General features: G+C 38.6%; 1 protein-coding gene across 1 annotated transcript; it reads right to left on the bottom strand.

The window, feature by feature from the left end:
- Positions 1–10578: 10578 nt before the first annotated feature.
- On the bottom strand, positions 10579–13561 carry LOC146320103 (natterin-3-like). The gene is made up of 2 exons (XM_084729475.1): positions 13471–13561; positions 10579–12520 (listed from the first exon to the last, which is right to left on the bottom strand). The coding sequence occupies exons 1-2, from the start codon at positions 13559–13561 to the stop codon at positions 11490–11492; spliced, it is 1122 nt and encodes a 373-aa protein (XP_084585601.1). The 3' UTR covers positions 10579–11489.
- Positions 13562–13781: the final 220 nt, after the last annotated feature.

A 13781-nucleotide genomic window follows, 5' to 3' on the forward strand; every position in this document is an offset into this window, starting at 1 on the left:
GCCTCTGGCACCCAGCGGCTTTATTATCATTTCATCAGCCTGCAGGTTGTCTGTGAAAGGTCAGACTCCTGGACGGCTCCCCGTTGCGGTGTGAAGGCCCTCAGTGTTGTGGTGAACTACGAGGCTTAGCTGGATCTTTTTAAAATGCCGCGGGTGAGGGAAATGTGATGTTAGCATGATCCGGCGAATTAGCCCTCCCCGGCTTTCCCACCAAACCCCAATGTTTATAAAATATATAGAGTTATCCTCATGTTACGGCCCGTGATGTCAGGCCGCCGCTCCGCACCCTCTCCCTGCGTCATCGGCCAGGCCGGGCAGCGGAGGTCGGAGTCTGGATCCATTCAAACAGCCGTCTGATCCTGTGCGCTGCACAAACAGGCCCTCAGCTTCAGACAAAACAGAGGAAAGAGCCCGTATTTCTCTTGTCTTCAGACATGAGCTTCTGCTCTCTTTTTGTTTGATTTGTTTCCAGTGGTTAAGGGTGTGTAATATAATTTTTAAAAGATACATAAACCCCCCTCAGGGTGTTAGCTTTGCAGGCTGACAGGTCGGCCTTTAGAGCAATTCCAGGTTTCTTTTAAATTTTGAGTCTTTTACTCATTTTTCAACCATTTAATTTTAAATCACTCGTTATGCATTTGCTACTTTCGAAATCCAGGTTCTCTAAACTAAATAACTTGGACCAGTATTTTCTCCTTTAAATCCAGCCAAACATTCAAAGTACTGGAACAAACAGTTTTCTTAGGACTTAAAATGAATCATTTCAGATTATTCAGACATTTATAATTTTGGAAAGACAAATGTTTAAATCACATCAGTCACTGGATCTGCTGTTTTATACTTCAAAAAACTGGAAATCCATATTAATGTTTCGAGTGCTCTCAAAATTTATGGAATCTTTCAATAAATACTCACATTTTTAAAACATTATCTAAGAGCTTCATGTCCATATAAATAACAAAATGAGAAACTATGAGTAAATATTGAAGGCTGACCATGACCAGTCTTATAATATGCATCTTGTTCTTTTCCTCAAAAATCTGTTCCGAGATCTGTTGTTATTAAATCAGGTTTTCTATCCTCCAGATCAAAACACAAAACACCTCCACCTGTTCTATTCCATAAAATGAGAAATATAAAAATGAACAATACAACAAACTCTCAAATACTTTCTATATATGTGATAACAGGTAGAGAACAATTTTCTTTATGTAAAGAAGGAAAAGACACTTTGCTTGATGGATTAATTTGTGCATCTAGCAGTGAGCTTGCAGACTGCAGACATCTCGCCTCACCCTCCTCTTCCAAGCAAGTACAAGAACTAATAGTATTTGCAAAACTCATGAAAAACGACCTTATCTAGAGCCACTTTTTAGTTTGTCCACTCTGGGCTACTGTGGAAACATGGCGGCCTCCATGGAAGATGACTGGTGCCCTGTGTAGATACAAACAGCTCATTCGAAAATAATGAAAACACAACAATTCTTATTTCCAGGTGATTATCCACCAATGTAAACACACATATAAATATTATATTCCATATAGATCATATCTAACTCCAATCATATTTAAACTATTCCTCACCTTTCATTTGGAGTTTTTTTTTTACCCAGGAAAAAGTTCAAGTATAAAAGTTTCAAAGTATAAAAAAGTTCAAATGTGACTGCTGTAACTTTTTGCAGGATGTACCAGTTTGTGCACAAACAAAATGCTACTGTAAGAGAGCAGATAAGTGCTCCTGCATGTATTTTTCAAAGACTAAACAGCTGAATTATGACATATGATGAGACATTTCTACAAAAAAAAAAAACTTCTCCGGAAAATTATTTCTCAAACAAAAGTACAACTAACTACAGGTTATTTCTGATAAATATTCTGTGCACAAAACCTGTAACATAAAAAATATTTTCCCTTTTAATTTGGAGTTGTCATTGCACAGTGTGTGGCAGTGTTTTGAAATTCAACTTGACAGAAAATTGTGCTGAAATAGTTGAATCAGTCACAGACACAAAATAAACATGAATTATTTTTCATGTTTTCAAATACAAAACCTTACTGATAACAGCTTTTCAAATATATTGATTTACTTGTTTTTCTCTATTTCATATTTTGGGGCCCTGATAAATTTAGAAAATAAAAATAGATTTATTGATAGTATTTAACATAGAAACATGTCCTATAGTTTTCTGTGTTTCTCTGTCTAAGCCAGTACAACATATCACAACTGGTTACAAAGACACCTCCCCCTCCTCCTGCAGTGCCAACAGCATTATTAATAATGAAACACAAAGATTTCTATTTGATGGTTTGGTTCTCTCTCTGACGCTCTGACCCCACTTTTAGAGAAAGAAAGAGGCTTTTTTAAACAATATTCCAGCTTGTCTCCACTGAAGCGCATGGAGAGCATCTCTGTTTGAAGAGGCTTTTATTGCATATGAAGCCTAAGAGCACCTGGTTGTCATCGTCTCCCTACGCCATCTCGGCCTCTTCTGTCCCACTAACACAGCAGGAGGCGGTTCAAACATTCAGACACCAGAAGCTGGGGAGATCACTTGTTCTACTGAAGCAAAATATCTACTTTGTCTTAGTGAAAAAGTGAGGTGTCATGTTGTTAAACAGTCCAGTAGGATGAACTGGGGATGAAGGGGGACTCTGTTGTTGCTCTGATTCAGAAACCGACATCTGAACAAGCCTGTCCTCATCAATCACAGGCGAGGCATCAAGAATCAAATCGAGACAAGCAATCAGAAAAAACGCCACATGTTCATACTTTCCCAGAGACTGTCAGCTGTTTCTTCTCCCTCTTGGTTCATCTTCAAGAGTCATTCCCTTTTAGGGACTAGCGATGTAACAATATATCGAATACCACAATATAGCATAAAAAATGTCTCAATACCCTACTGGACTCTGACGATATCATTTTATAAAACGACTGCTGCTGTTATTGTTTTGCAATTGTACAAACATAATTCAAGCTGCCAAAGATAATTCATGCCATTTTTTCCACATATTTACATCCCTGTAAAACATCTATTTAATATTTTAAATAATTGTCCGGCCATGTTGCTACACCTGATTGATTTGTCCGCTACACCAAAGCATCACATTCAATAAGATCATCATCAAAAGTCAACCTTTCATGAGGTAAGATTAACAGGCATTTTCCAGCTGATCCAAGACAGTTGAAAAATTTATCTGAGAAGTAGGAGAATTTTATCAAACCACAGAGGAACACTTAATCCTTTGGTTTGTCAAATTCTTTGAGATCCATGGTCACTGAACAAGAAAGGTATGAAGAACTGTAATCCAATCACTAAAACTGTAGAGTAGAAATATAAAGTTCCATAAAATGGAAAAACTCAAGTAAAGTACTTGGAATTCTTACTCAAGTACAATACAGTACTTGAGTAAATGTACTTGGTTACATTCCATCACTGTGACCTGTGAAATGATTGACTTAGTTTATGGACAAACTGTTGACACCAAATATGCCTTGAAAACTTCCTCTCAAGTTCAAACTATTTTAATTATCTGTGAAAGTTACGTCTGTTTCAAAGTCAAGGTTAAGATTCAACATATGACATGTTGCTCCTCACCAGGTGGGAAAATATGTGTTTGAAACAAACACGATCACTTCAGTCTGTGCCAGCAGCAGCAGCAGCAGCAGCAGCAGCAGCAGCAGCAGCAGCAGGCTGGCTGTACTGGGAAGTTCCCAGCACTTTGGCACTGAGACAGTATGAAGTGTGACAACGCTGGAAAAGTCTTCCATGAATAAATGAAGGTTAAAAAACTTTACTGCAGCTGAGGTGAGGCTATTAATATATGCAAATGAGGTCCAGGTCAAAGAAAATCAAGTGTGTGATCACTTTAACATACCGTGCATAAACCTGAAGGCTGCATAAAAATAAAGGTCAAATAAACAACTGTCACCTCCTGAGCACATAAGCTCTTTAACAACAACGCTCTGCTTCACATAAAGTTGCACATATTCACACCGTGAGCCGAGGAGAACCTGGTCAGGACTTATTATGTGTTGTTTTTACATTAAAAACATGTATCAGTACATGCATCAACCATGTTTTTATTCTATCAGTGCTTGTGTAAAGGAAACTGCAGTGAACAATGTTGCCTCAACAAGGAAACATAATAGCATTTGCAAGGTTATAAACTCAAAACTCAAATATATTATATATATTTTTATACGTACATCAAATATTAAAATACTGTTTTACTTCTTTAAGTATCTAAAATATCATATTAAACAATGTGACCAAAGTCTTTTTTTACACTAACTTTCAGCATATATTTCTGACTAAAATGACTCTACAGAAGTCAGAGGTATTTATCAGCTCCAGCTCTGATCAGCCGTGATGGAAACATGGCTTTCTCACAACATGCAGGTGGATATGTGTAGAGAGATGTAGCAGGGACCCCCCCCATATTGCATTGAATATTTAACATTTTCTTCTCTAACTTGTGTTTACCTGTAGCAGCATGGCTAACGTTAGGTGCATTAGTTTTACCCTTTGCATTTTCTCCTGTGGTTTCTGAGGTGGAGGGTATGTCTGAGTGTCTTGTGAAGTTACGATCCAATGTATCTCACAAGAATGACTGTACACTTGGGATAATAAGACGACTAATATAGCCAATATGCTTCAATGATACGTAGCTCACTATTCCGCTATTATGGAGAAGTGCTGAACAGAGAATAATTAGCTTAGGCAGCCAGGGCTGATTAATTTGGGGAAGCCCCTGCAGTAACTCTGAGGACCCCCAAAATTCTTTGGATTTATCCCAAAGGAGACACTAATATCTGAACCAGCTCTCATGATAATTGATCCTTTAATGTTGAGACATTTCAATCAATGGCGCTAGACAAAAAGTCACAAAAGTCAGAACGGTATTCATGCTTTGAGGATCATGAATGTCTAAAAAATTTGGTGCCAGTCCATCCAGGAAATGCTGAGATGCTGAAAACTCTGACCTGCTGGTGCCACATGAAGGAAAACCAGGGGATGACCGAAGTCAGTAGGATCCATCCTCTGGGGATCATGAATGTTTGTTTAAAATTTGATGGCAATACATCAAATACTTGTTCATTCAGGACTAACCGACTGAAAGGTCTTGCCATCCATGGAGCCTTTGTATCATTTTAAAAGGTTACAAGCCAGAAATGCTAGAAACTGTTGCCCATCTTTCTGCTAACTCACCAGCCTGTCTGGAAATCAAACCAGCAACCTCATTATATGCCTCAGGTCACCTGGTGAGTCATCCTGACAGGAAGTTTAGACAGAGCGTTCACAAAGTTTAGATGTACCTTTCCTCCAATGACATCGAGTCTCAGCTCCCAACTGTCATCCTGAATGCAGTCCAATAAGTTAATGAATATTCATTGACCCTCATTAGCATATTGTTCAGGATATTAGCATAGCCAGTGACATAAACATCAGCGTGAGGGGAACAGATGAATCAGAGGGCACGCACAGAAAGAGTGGGCAGATCGGGCCCTGAGGGGACAGCAGGTCAGCATTCATTACTTTCATGAACCAGACGGGTCACGAAAGACACAGGACAGCCTGACAGGGAGAAGTAGCAGCAAAGGAGACAATTCACAACACCATGGAGTGTGTGGAGCCAAGAAACCACAGATTTCCTGAACATTTTCCAGACTTTCTGTTTCGTTCTGAGTTTGATGAGACATTGGCAGCTCCAGAGAGTATACTCAGTGAAGTTGAAATTTTCTGTTGGTAGCAGAATACCAGGCTTCATAACATTAGTTTCAGCTGTCAGCTTGAAATGTGCAGAGCACCAAAGTTCCAAAATATGATTCTCTTTTCATGCACTGTGTTCACAAGATATTGATATCCTCTCTATTATGTTGTTATGTTGTTGTTCCTGCTGTGCTTGCATACTTTAATATTTCCCAGTTAATAGTATGCAATTCAGAAATATTAGTTTCATATGAAGGTTTCAGCCATACTGGAAAAATCTCACCTACTGTTTTGGCATACTTGCTGAGTGCAAAGGCAACATCAATCAAGACAATGAAGAAAAGCCCAACGGCAACTTATCTAAAGAGCTAATTAACCCCCTAAAGATGTCAATAAACTTTTTGGTGCCTCTCTTTAAGTTTTGTTGTCCATGGTAGGACAAACATAAGCTGTAGCTGCTGTTGGGGAATTGGCTTTCAGGTCATTAAAACTGTGCAGTCCTGTGCTTTTAGATATATTGCATTTTGTGTTTGGTAAGACATCTTGACCCGGTCAGCTATGCATTTCGCATTACAAATATTGCAGCGAGTCTTGTTGTGTTGACTTTTGAAACGTTTAATCCACACTCACAGCCACTTTCATCTTACTTATTGCCCTAACTAACTGGACCATCCCATCTCTCCAAATGAAACTTAGGGGTAATGTGTGAAGCAGTTTACATGTATTAATCCCTTTGTACGACAAGGGCAAATGTGTAGCATATACAGAACGAGCTGCAATAGCTGCATATTACAAAACAAATGCAAAAGGAAAATGCTGCAAATACAGAAATGCTCTGCAAATAAGAAAACAAATGCAAAAAGAAAACACTGCATATCCAGTCATACAACGAAAGTGCCCCGGGCCTCTAGGGGAAGTGCTGAGCTTCCACACGAGAGACAATGGACGTATGAACGTATGGTATGGAGCAGATGAGGGAGTGAGTGAGAAGAAGAATGTTGTGGTTGGAGAACCTTGCCTCTCTTCAGCTCCACTACAACTGCGACTCATTACAACACTAGCTAGTGTTAACTTAGAAATGGAGTCACCTAACATCAACAAACCACCAGCACACACCATAACACAAGCATAACTTTACTTAGCTCATCTATCAACCGGTCAATCATGTTTGGTCTCCTGTAGGTCATGTCACTGTTTAGGCCAGTTCTCAGGATGTTTGCTCGCGCCTACAGAGTGCAAGCACGCACGTAAGCAACAGAGTGCTGACTGCCATTCACTTAACGGCCACCGGTGCCATTAATAACAAAGATTTTCTGAAAATTCTCCATAGTACCTTTAATGGACACTCTGTAATGTGAAAAGCGCTTGTTACCCTCCAGTTACGGTTACCACACGCACACAGACGCACACAAAGAGGCAAATGCCATCATACTGCCGTGAGATGCCAGGTAAGATGAGGCTCTGGAATGCAAATGTGCTCAAAGATAAAGCCCATGCATTTTTCATAGTGAACACGGCAGCTTCGCTCCTCTGATATGACAATGAGCGCTCATAGTCCTGTGTGCTCAGCTGGGCGTGCAACCACGGGCACAATTATAATCCGTACCGCGCTGGCTGGAACAGATTCAGCCCTGCCTTGCAGGAAGCATAATGGACCCACTATAAAGATGAGATCATCATCCTATATCACTCAGAAATGAAGATATGAATGTTCTTAGAATATTTTGCAGGATTTTTTTTATGTTCACCTTCTATCAGTGCTGCGTTCCCACTGGATGCTTGTTGCAGGGTCAGAGTTCAAATTAGCTGAACGTTGCCTGCACAAGTTGGCAGAAAATCAGGTGAGTCTGCGCTGGTATAAGTTGGACAGCTGCTCAGCTTAGTGGATCCTCACTCTCCACTGTTAACCTACAATCGTTGCAAACATCTGCCGCAGCTGCCATCATTGAAAAGCTAATAGCAGTTGCACATTTGACAGTTTTTCTATAGAATTACTTTTGAAGAAGACGTCAGTTTGCAGGTTTATCTGTTCACAAATCCCCCCAACAGGCATATAAGCCTTCCTAGTCAGTTTAAACAAGAGTCTGTGCTGACCCAAATTTAATGGCAATATATCCAATATTTTTAGAGATATTTCAGTCTGGACTAGCTGACATCAGCATTTATACAGCAGACAATACTATGGATGGCAATGTCCTCCATAGAATTGTCTACATATTGTAATAATTATCATAATTATGATCCTGTAATATTAATAATTATTATGCTACTATGTGGGAGTGTTTGTCCTGCTGTTGTGTCTACAGCTGTTATCTTCAGCAGCTGACTAAATAAATTGTGGTGTGTTTGTGTGACAGAACATCAGAAAGAGAAAACACACGCACACAGACATACACAACATACTGCGCCTCAGGCTATTTGTTTACATGATAAATTAGCATGTATGCGTTAGCGGCGATACAAGCTCTGCATGACTAATGTCCCACGGAAACGATCAATGCAGAGGAGCCACAAATTATCACAAGCCAACACATGTATAACACAGGATGTGCCTGCTCTGACAGCGGGTTCATTGGGATTTTCTGGCCCTGAGTTTCACCTCTCAGGCTTTGGACTGCCCCCATCAACCTCCACCAATCACTGGACCAACCATGATGTTACATGCAAGGTTATGTAATAATGGCAGTGATGCTGCTGCAAAAAGTAAACACAAACATAATATTGGATAATAAACAACAATTATAATGGTAACAACATCTAAATCAGCAGATGAAATAATAAATAATTATATATAAAGTAAATAAAAATAACGTAATGCAATAAACCATGAATATAATTTCCAATAGTATAGATTAATGTAAAATAAAATATTATTGATTATTATTATGATTAGTGGTAATATAATATTGGAATTGTTTATACTTGACTTAAAATTTTTAAAATGTCTTATAAACCATATTTAAAATATTTTCATATATTACCAGTATCTAAATTATTTTCAGGGATTTTAATATGCAATGTAGTACATTTACCATGTGCTTTCTCTCTTTATATTTGTGCGAGTGACAGAAAACAAGTCACCTCAGAGAAAAGTGTCTTGAGGCACAAAGATACTCGTTACTGTCAGTATCTCATTAAAACAGGCATGGCCTGGTAGTTCAGCTGCCTTAAATGAGCTGTTTGCCTGATCGCTGTCACCCTGAGCGCAGGCCGCCATCTATCCAACCACCCCAATCAGAACAGCTCACTCAGCCGAAATGAAGCCTGACAGGACCTTCAAGGGCACAGCAAAGTGCAGGCTCGCCTAAAACTCACGCCAGTCACGCTCTCTGACCTTCTGCTGGACATTATGTCATACCAGTTTGCAAAATCTGCTGTTGTGATGTTGCTTTGCTCTGCAGCAAACTTACACAGCACATTAAGCAGTACCTTTGACTTTTTGACCTTTTAAAAATATTTTCACTACATTTATCTCTGATTTATCTGGCCATATCACTAAAAAAATAAAATAAAATACCCAGGTCTACTGTGAAACGAGCTCAAATTTCTTTTCAGATCACAATTGTTGCTGAACAGTGCAGTGATCCACTTTTACCAAAGTATCTTTAATACCCAAAAAGTTCCACAGCAGGCACAAATACAAGAATGATTGTCAGCTGTACCTGATTACTATTAATATCCTCAAATAAGTCTCTTTATCTGTGCCCTGATGATATGAACCCACTAAGTACCTGGAGGTGTAAATGAACAAAAAATGCAAATAAATGTATATAGTATCAGGCTATAACTGGAATGAGTCCAGCACTTGGTTTCTTACCCACCAGGCAGCAGTAGGCTACCAAGAAGTGACATTTTCATCAGCAGTCTAAAGGCCACCACTGAGATCTGATTGGTTATCTGTACAGTGAGAGGTGGGACCTTAGTTTGAACCACCTGTTTGACGAGCATTTTTAACGTGTTCTTTGCCAGGTAAATTTTCTTGAATAAATCATAAAAAATAAAAGTATTTTTCATGCTGGAGTGTGGAGGATGAATTTAGGACACGGGTCTGCAACCTATTCTCTGAAAGGAGCCATTTTCAAATGTTAAAAAAAAAAGTAAGATAAGGTAATGTTAGTAGTTAAAGTAGATATGAGAAATGGTACTTTGTGTGTATGCATGTGTGTGTGCATGCACATGCACATATGCAAATATACATATATGTACTTAATTTCAACCCTGCACAGGTCAGTGCCACACCTGGTGAAATGGACACTTCAGCCTTCAGTTTATCACAAACATTCACATTCAGAATCATTAAATTTGGAGATGCATGAACAGGAAAGGTCTGAAAAATTGTAATCTGAAAAGTAACTAGTAACTAAAGTTGCTGGATAAATGAAGTGTAATACAAATATAAAGTTGCATGAAATGGAAATACTCAGATAAAGTACATGAGTGAATATAATTCCACCACTGATGTGCTGTAGGCCCATGATCATCATCAGTGCTTTATTTTTCTTTGTTAATAAGATACTGAAGCTTGACACATGTAAAATGACCGTTTTATTCAGTATGTAGTGAACCTAATACAGCTGAGAGCAGAAAGAGATGGAGCAGCTATATGCTGTATAGAAACATGACAGCTGTGAGTGTATATGTATGTGTGAGAGACAAAGAGACAGAGAGATATAGATAGATGGATAGAGAGAAAGATGGACTCTTATGTTTTATTTATGTCTAAGTAAGTGGCAGTGAGAGCTGCAGTAAAGCTGCTGGATGAAACCACCTGGAACAGACCGTCCTGTAAACCTCAGGCTGTTACCTACAACAAAGATGGACTATGTTTTGTTGTTTGTTTGTTTTATTTTGTTAAATTAAAACAGATAATTCATATAACAAGCATTTTAATAACATATTTTTAGATTAGTGTCTTAATGCAATGTTAAAACTGCTACAATCAATCATGCTTACAATAAACAGCGCTTGAAAATAATTACATTTGTTCATTTATATGATAATTCTTTATTTTGGTCACAATGTTTAATTTATTAATTCACACTCAAGACCGGCAAATACATATTTTGTTTGGAATTAACTTGCATTGCAGGCTAAACAGAAAAGTTAGTTAAAAGTGTCCCACCTGTATTGACTCATTAAATTAAAATAATTAATTATCAAAAACAAATAAAAAGTGAAACAGACACTTTAAATGTCAGTAAATAGAATGAATCTCAAAGTTATGTCCAAAAACCACGTTATCGACCTTCATTTCTCTGTCAATGTGTTGCTGCCCTCTGCTGCCTGTAAATGTGAACAGTGTCTCAATGAGGTGGTTTATAAGGTTATTCATTAGATGTTGAAGAACTGAATTCATGTTAACTGAGTTCACAAAAAAATGCTAATTAAACTTTCTAACTGATCAGTATTTTTATCACATTTTCTTGATTAGAAATATACTAATACTGAAAAAATAAAATGTTTAATCATAAGCTTAATATGTATGCTTATGAATAAATTAGAGTTATTGACCTTTGGACATGCAGTGTGTGTCGCATTTGCTTAATTTTTCATATATGATTTTCAGACAAATAAAAGATAGGAATATTTCAAATCTCCATATGAACAGACATTGCTTGGAATAATAAAATTACTTCCCTGTAATTAAAAAAAAAGTCATGTTGTAATTGTTATTGTAATTTCAACTACTTACATTACATTCATTTAGCTTGAGTATATTGCAATAAGGGGATTCAAAATCAACAAATCATCAGACATCCAGTGGAATTTGATAGCATTTCATGTGCAAGTCGTGGAGTTGACTAGAGGTTCACATCGGTCCACCACAGCCTTGACTTCTCCAATGTCAATGCTGTCATACATCCCACTGATGGATTCTGTGTGGACCTCTCCGTTTCCGTAAGTGCGTCTGAGGCGTGCTGTGAACGGGATGTTAAGTTTATACTTATACCGCATCATATTAACTGTGCAGGAGTGGTTTGGCGGGGCTGGGATCACCATGGTATCGGTATCAGTGATGGCCTCTATCATCGTGTTTCCCCCAGAGGCCTGCAACATCACCTCAGTGCTGACCTCGACACCTGCTTCGGTAATTAAGGGGATGCCGACTCTGAAGCTAGTTTTTACGCCAACTTTGATGGAAAATGTGACGTCCCATCTTTTCTCCACCTGATATGTCTTTGAGATGGTATCTGTTTTCGACACTGAGTGACATTCGTGGTTGCTGATGGTTGTCTTACGCATGATTTCTGGAGGAAAGTTGACAATTTTGGACTCATCACTGTTGTATACGACATCGTAGATGTGCTGGCTGATTATATCCTCACTGGTGGTCAGGACCTGGTACGTGCTGTACCAGTATTTTTTACCCTCCCATGGCAGGTAGAAGGCCTTATCCTTAGTAGACACCTCCCCAAGTCCATATTCGTTCTTCCCTACATAGATACTCTTCCCAGGACACGTTCTGACAGAACTGGTGGGCACTGAACCATGTGAACCGTCATTCCACTCCAGGATCTCAAAGTTGTTTTTGTTCACTAGGATCTCAAATGGAGAAACAGAATATGCTCCCTTTGTGTCTGCATAGTGGCAATAAGGACCCTTACAGGGGGTATAAAAACCAGCCTCACACCCATATTTGCAGACATAATCAGTGCGACCAACATATCCGTTGTCAATTGAAATAGCATTGTTTGGGAGAGAACCATTCCAGGTCACCCACTGCAAGTTCGAGCCATAGTCAGACACAGAGGAGGAAGGTTGGACCTCCCTCTTCTGTCTTAACGCAGCAACAGCCAGAAGAGGTTGATCTGTTGAGACAAGACAGAGCAAAGAGAAAAGGCACGAACAAGAACAAAGTTTACTTTAACATCAGAAGGCAAAACCAGAGTGAAAACCTTTAAAAACCTTTAGAAACAAAATGGTTTAAAAATCACTGTTCAAATTTAAGTCTTGGGAACCCCCTGTGGGGGAGTCAAGGGGTCCCAAAGACCTTGTCTGCTCTGAGGTAATCAAAATTAGATTTGCACATTAACTAAAATAACAATTACTAAGTAGGCCACAACTCTGGGAGGAGGAAAAAACGTTTGGGAACCACTGGATTAGTGTATATTTCCCACTTTCCCCAGATGGTCTGAATAATCACTTGATTCATATATCAAATATTTTGACCATAAAAAGAGACCATGGCTATGAGTAGTGGACCAAACAATTGCACACACGATGACTTTGCCATCCTGGGAAAAAAATACCACACACTGAACAGACTTATGCGCAGAAAAAGGGCCCTGGAGATGAGGGGCATAGACACAGAACATTAGATGAGACATTTCATAATGAGTTGACATTTATATCTATGATGAGGAGACAATTGGTGATGAAGACAGCAGCAATTTTGGAGCTAAGTACTGTGTTAACAATTAATATATTGTTCAATTTCAAGTTCAGACTTGTTTTATTAATGAAAATGACTGTTCTTCCATGTTAGTGACCATCATTTCTTTAAAAATTGTTAGTACTGGAAACAAAAGAGAAAAGTTTTCAGAAATATTACGCCACTTTACAGAACTTGAATGTTGATGTGTCCCCCCTTATGAGATGACAATATCAGTGGCCCCAAGCCCGTTTGAGCTTGAGACCCCTGGCTTAAAAAGATCCCTTTTGTTTTGTTCTTTGTTGCTCTATAAGCCATTGTATGATGAACATATTCCTGAAAGATTTTCCTTCAATCCCCAAATTTATAATGTCACTTTGTGTTTACCATTTCTCTGCTCTGTGTTCTTCCTGATGCCCAGAGGACTGGCTGAGGACAGAGCCAGCAGGGCCAGCACCAACAACACTGACAGCATCATCTGCAGATGAAACAGATCAGATTATATTACAGCATTAAACCAATACAAGCGTGAAGAATCTGGAGTCTGGGCTGTGTGATACAGAGTAAGAGGAGAGATGTAAGAAAACAGAATTTAATAGATAATATAATATTATTATTAATAATAATAATAATGATGTCACCACACAGGTCTAAACTTTGAAAGAGAAATCTTTAGTCATACATTTAGTTGTAGTTTT

The sequence above is a fragment of the Lutjanus erythropterus genome, chromosome 10 (assembly GCF_056507025.1).
Source record: "Lutjanus erythropterus isolate fLutEry1 chromosome 10, fLutEry1.hap2, whole genome shotgun sequence".
Lineage (NCBI taxonomy): Eukaryota > Metazoa > Chordata > Actinopteri > Lutjaniformes > Lutjanidae > Lutjanus > Lutjanus erythropterus.

Coding starts and splice junctions, on each gene's coding strand:
- LOC146320103 (XM_084729475.1), bottom strand. CDS start 13,561: ATGATGCTGTCAGTGTTGTTGGTGCTGGCCCTGCTGGCTCTGTCCTCA. Junction 12,521..13,470: donor GAACACAGAGCAGAGAAATG/GTAAACACAAAG, acceptor TTGTCTCAACAG/ATCAACCTCTTCTGGCTGTT.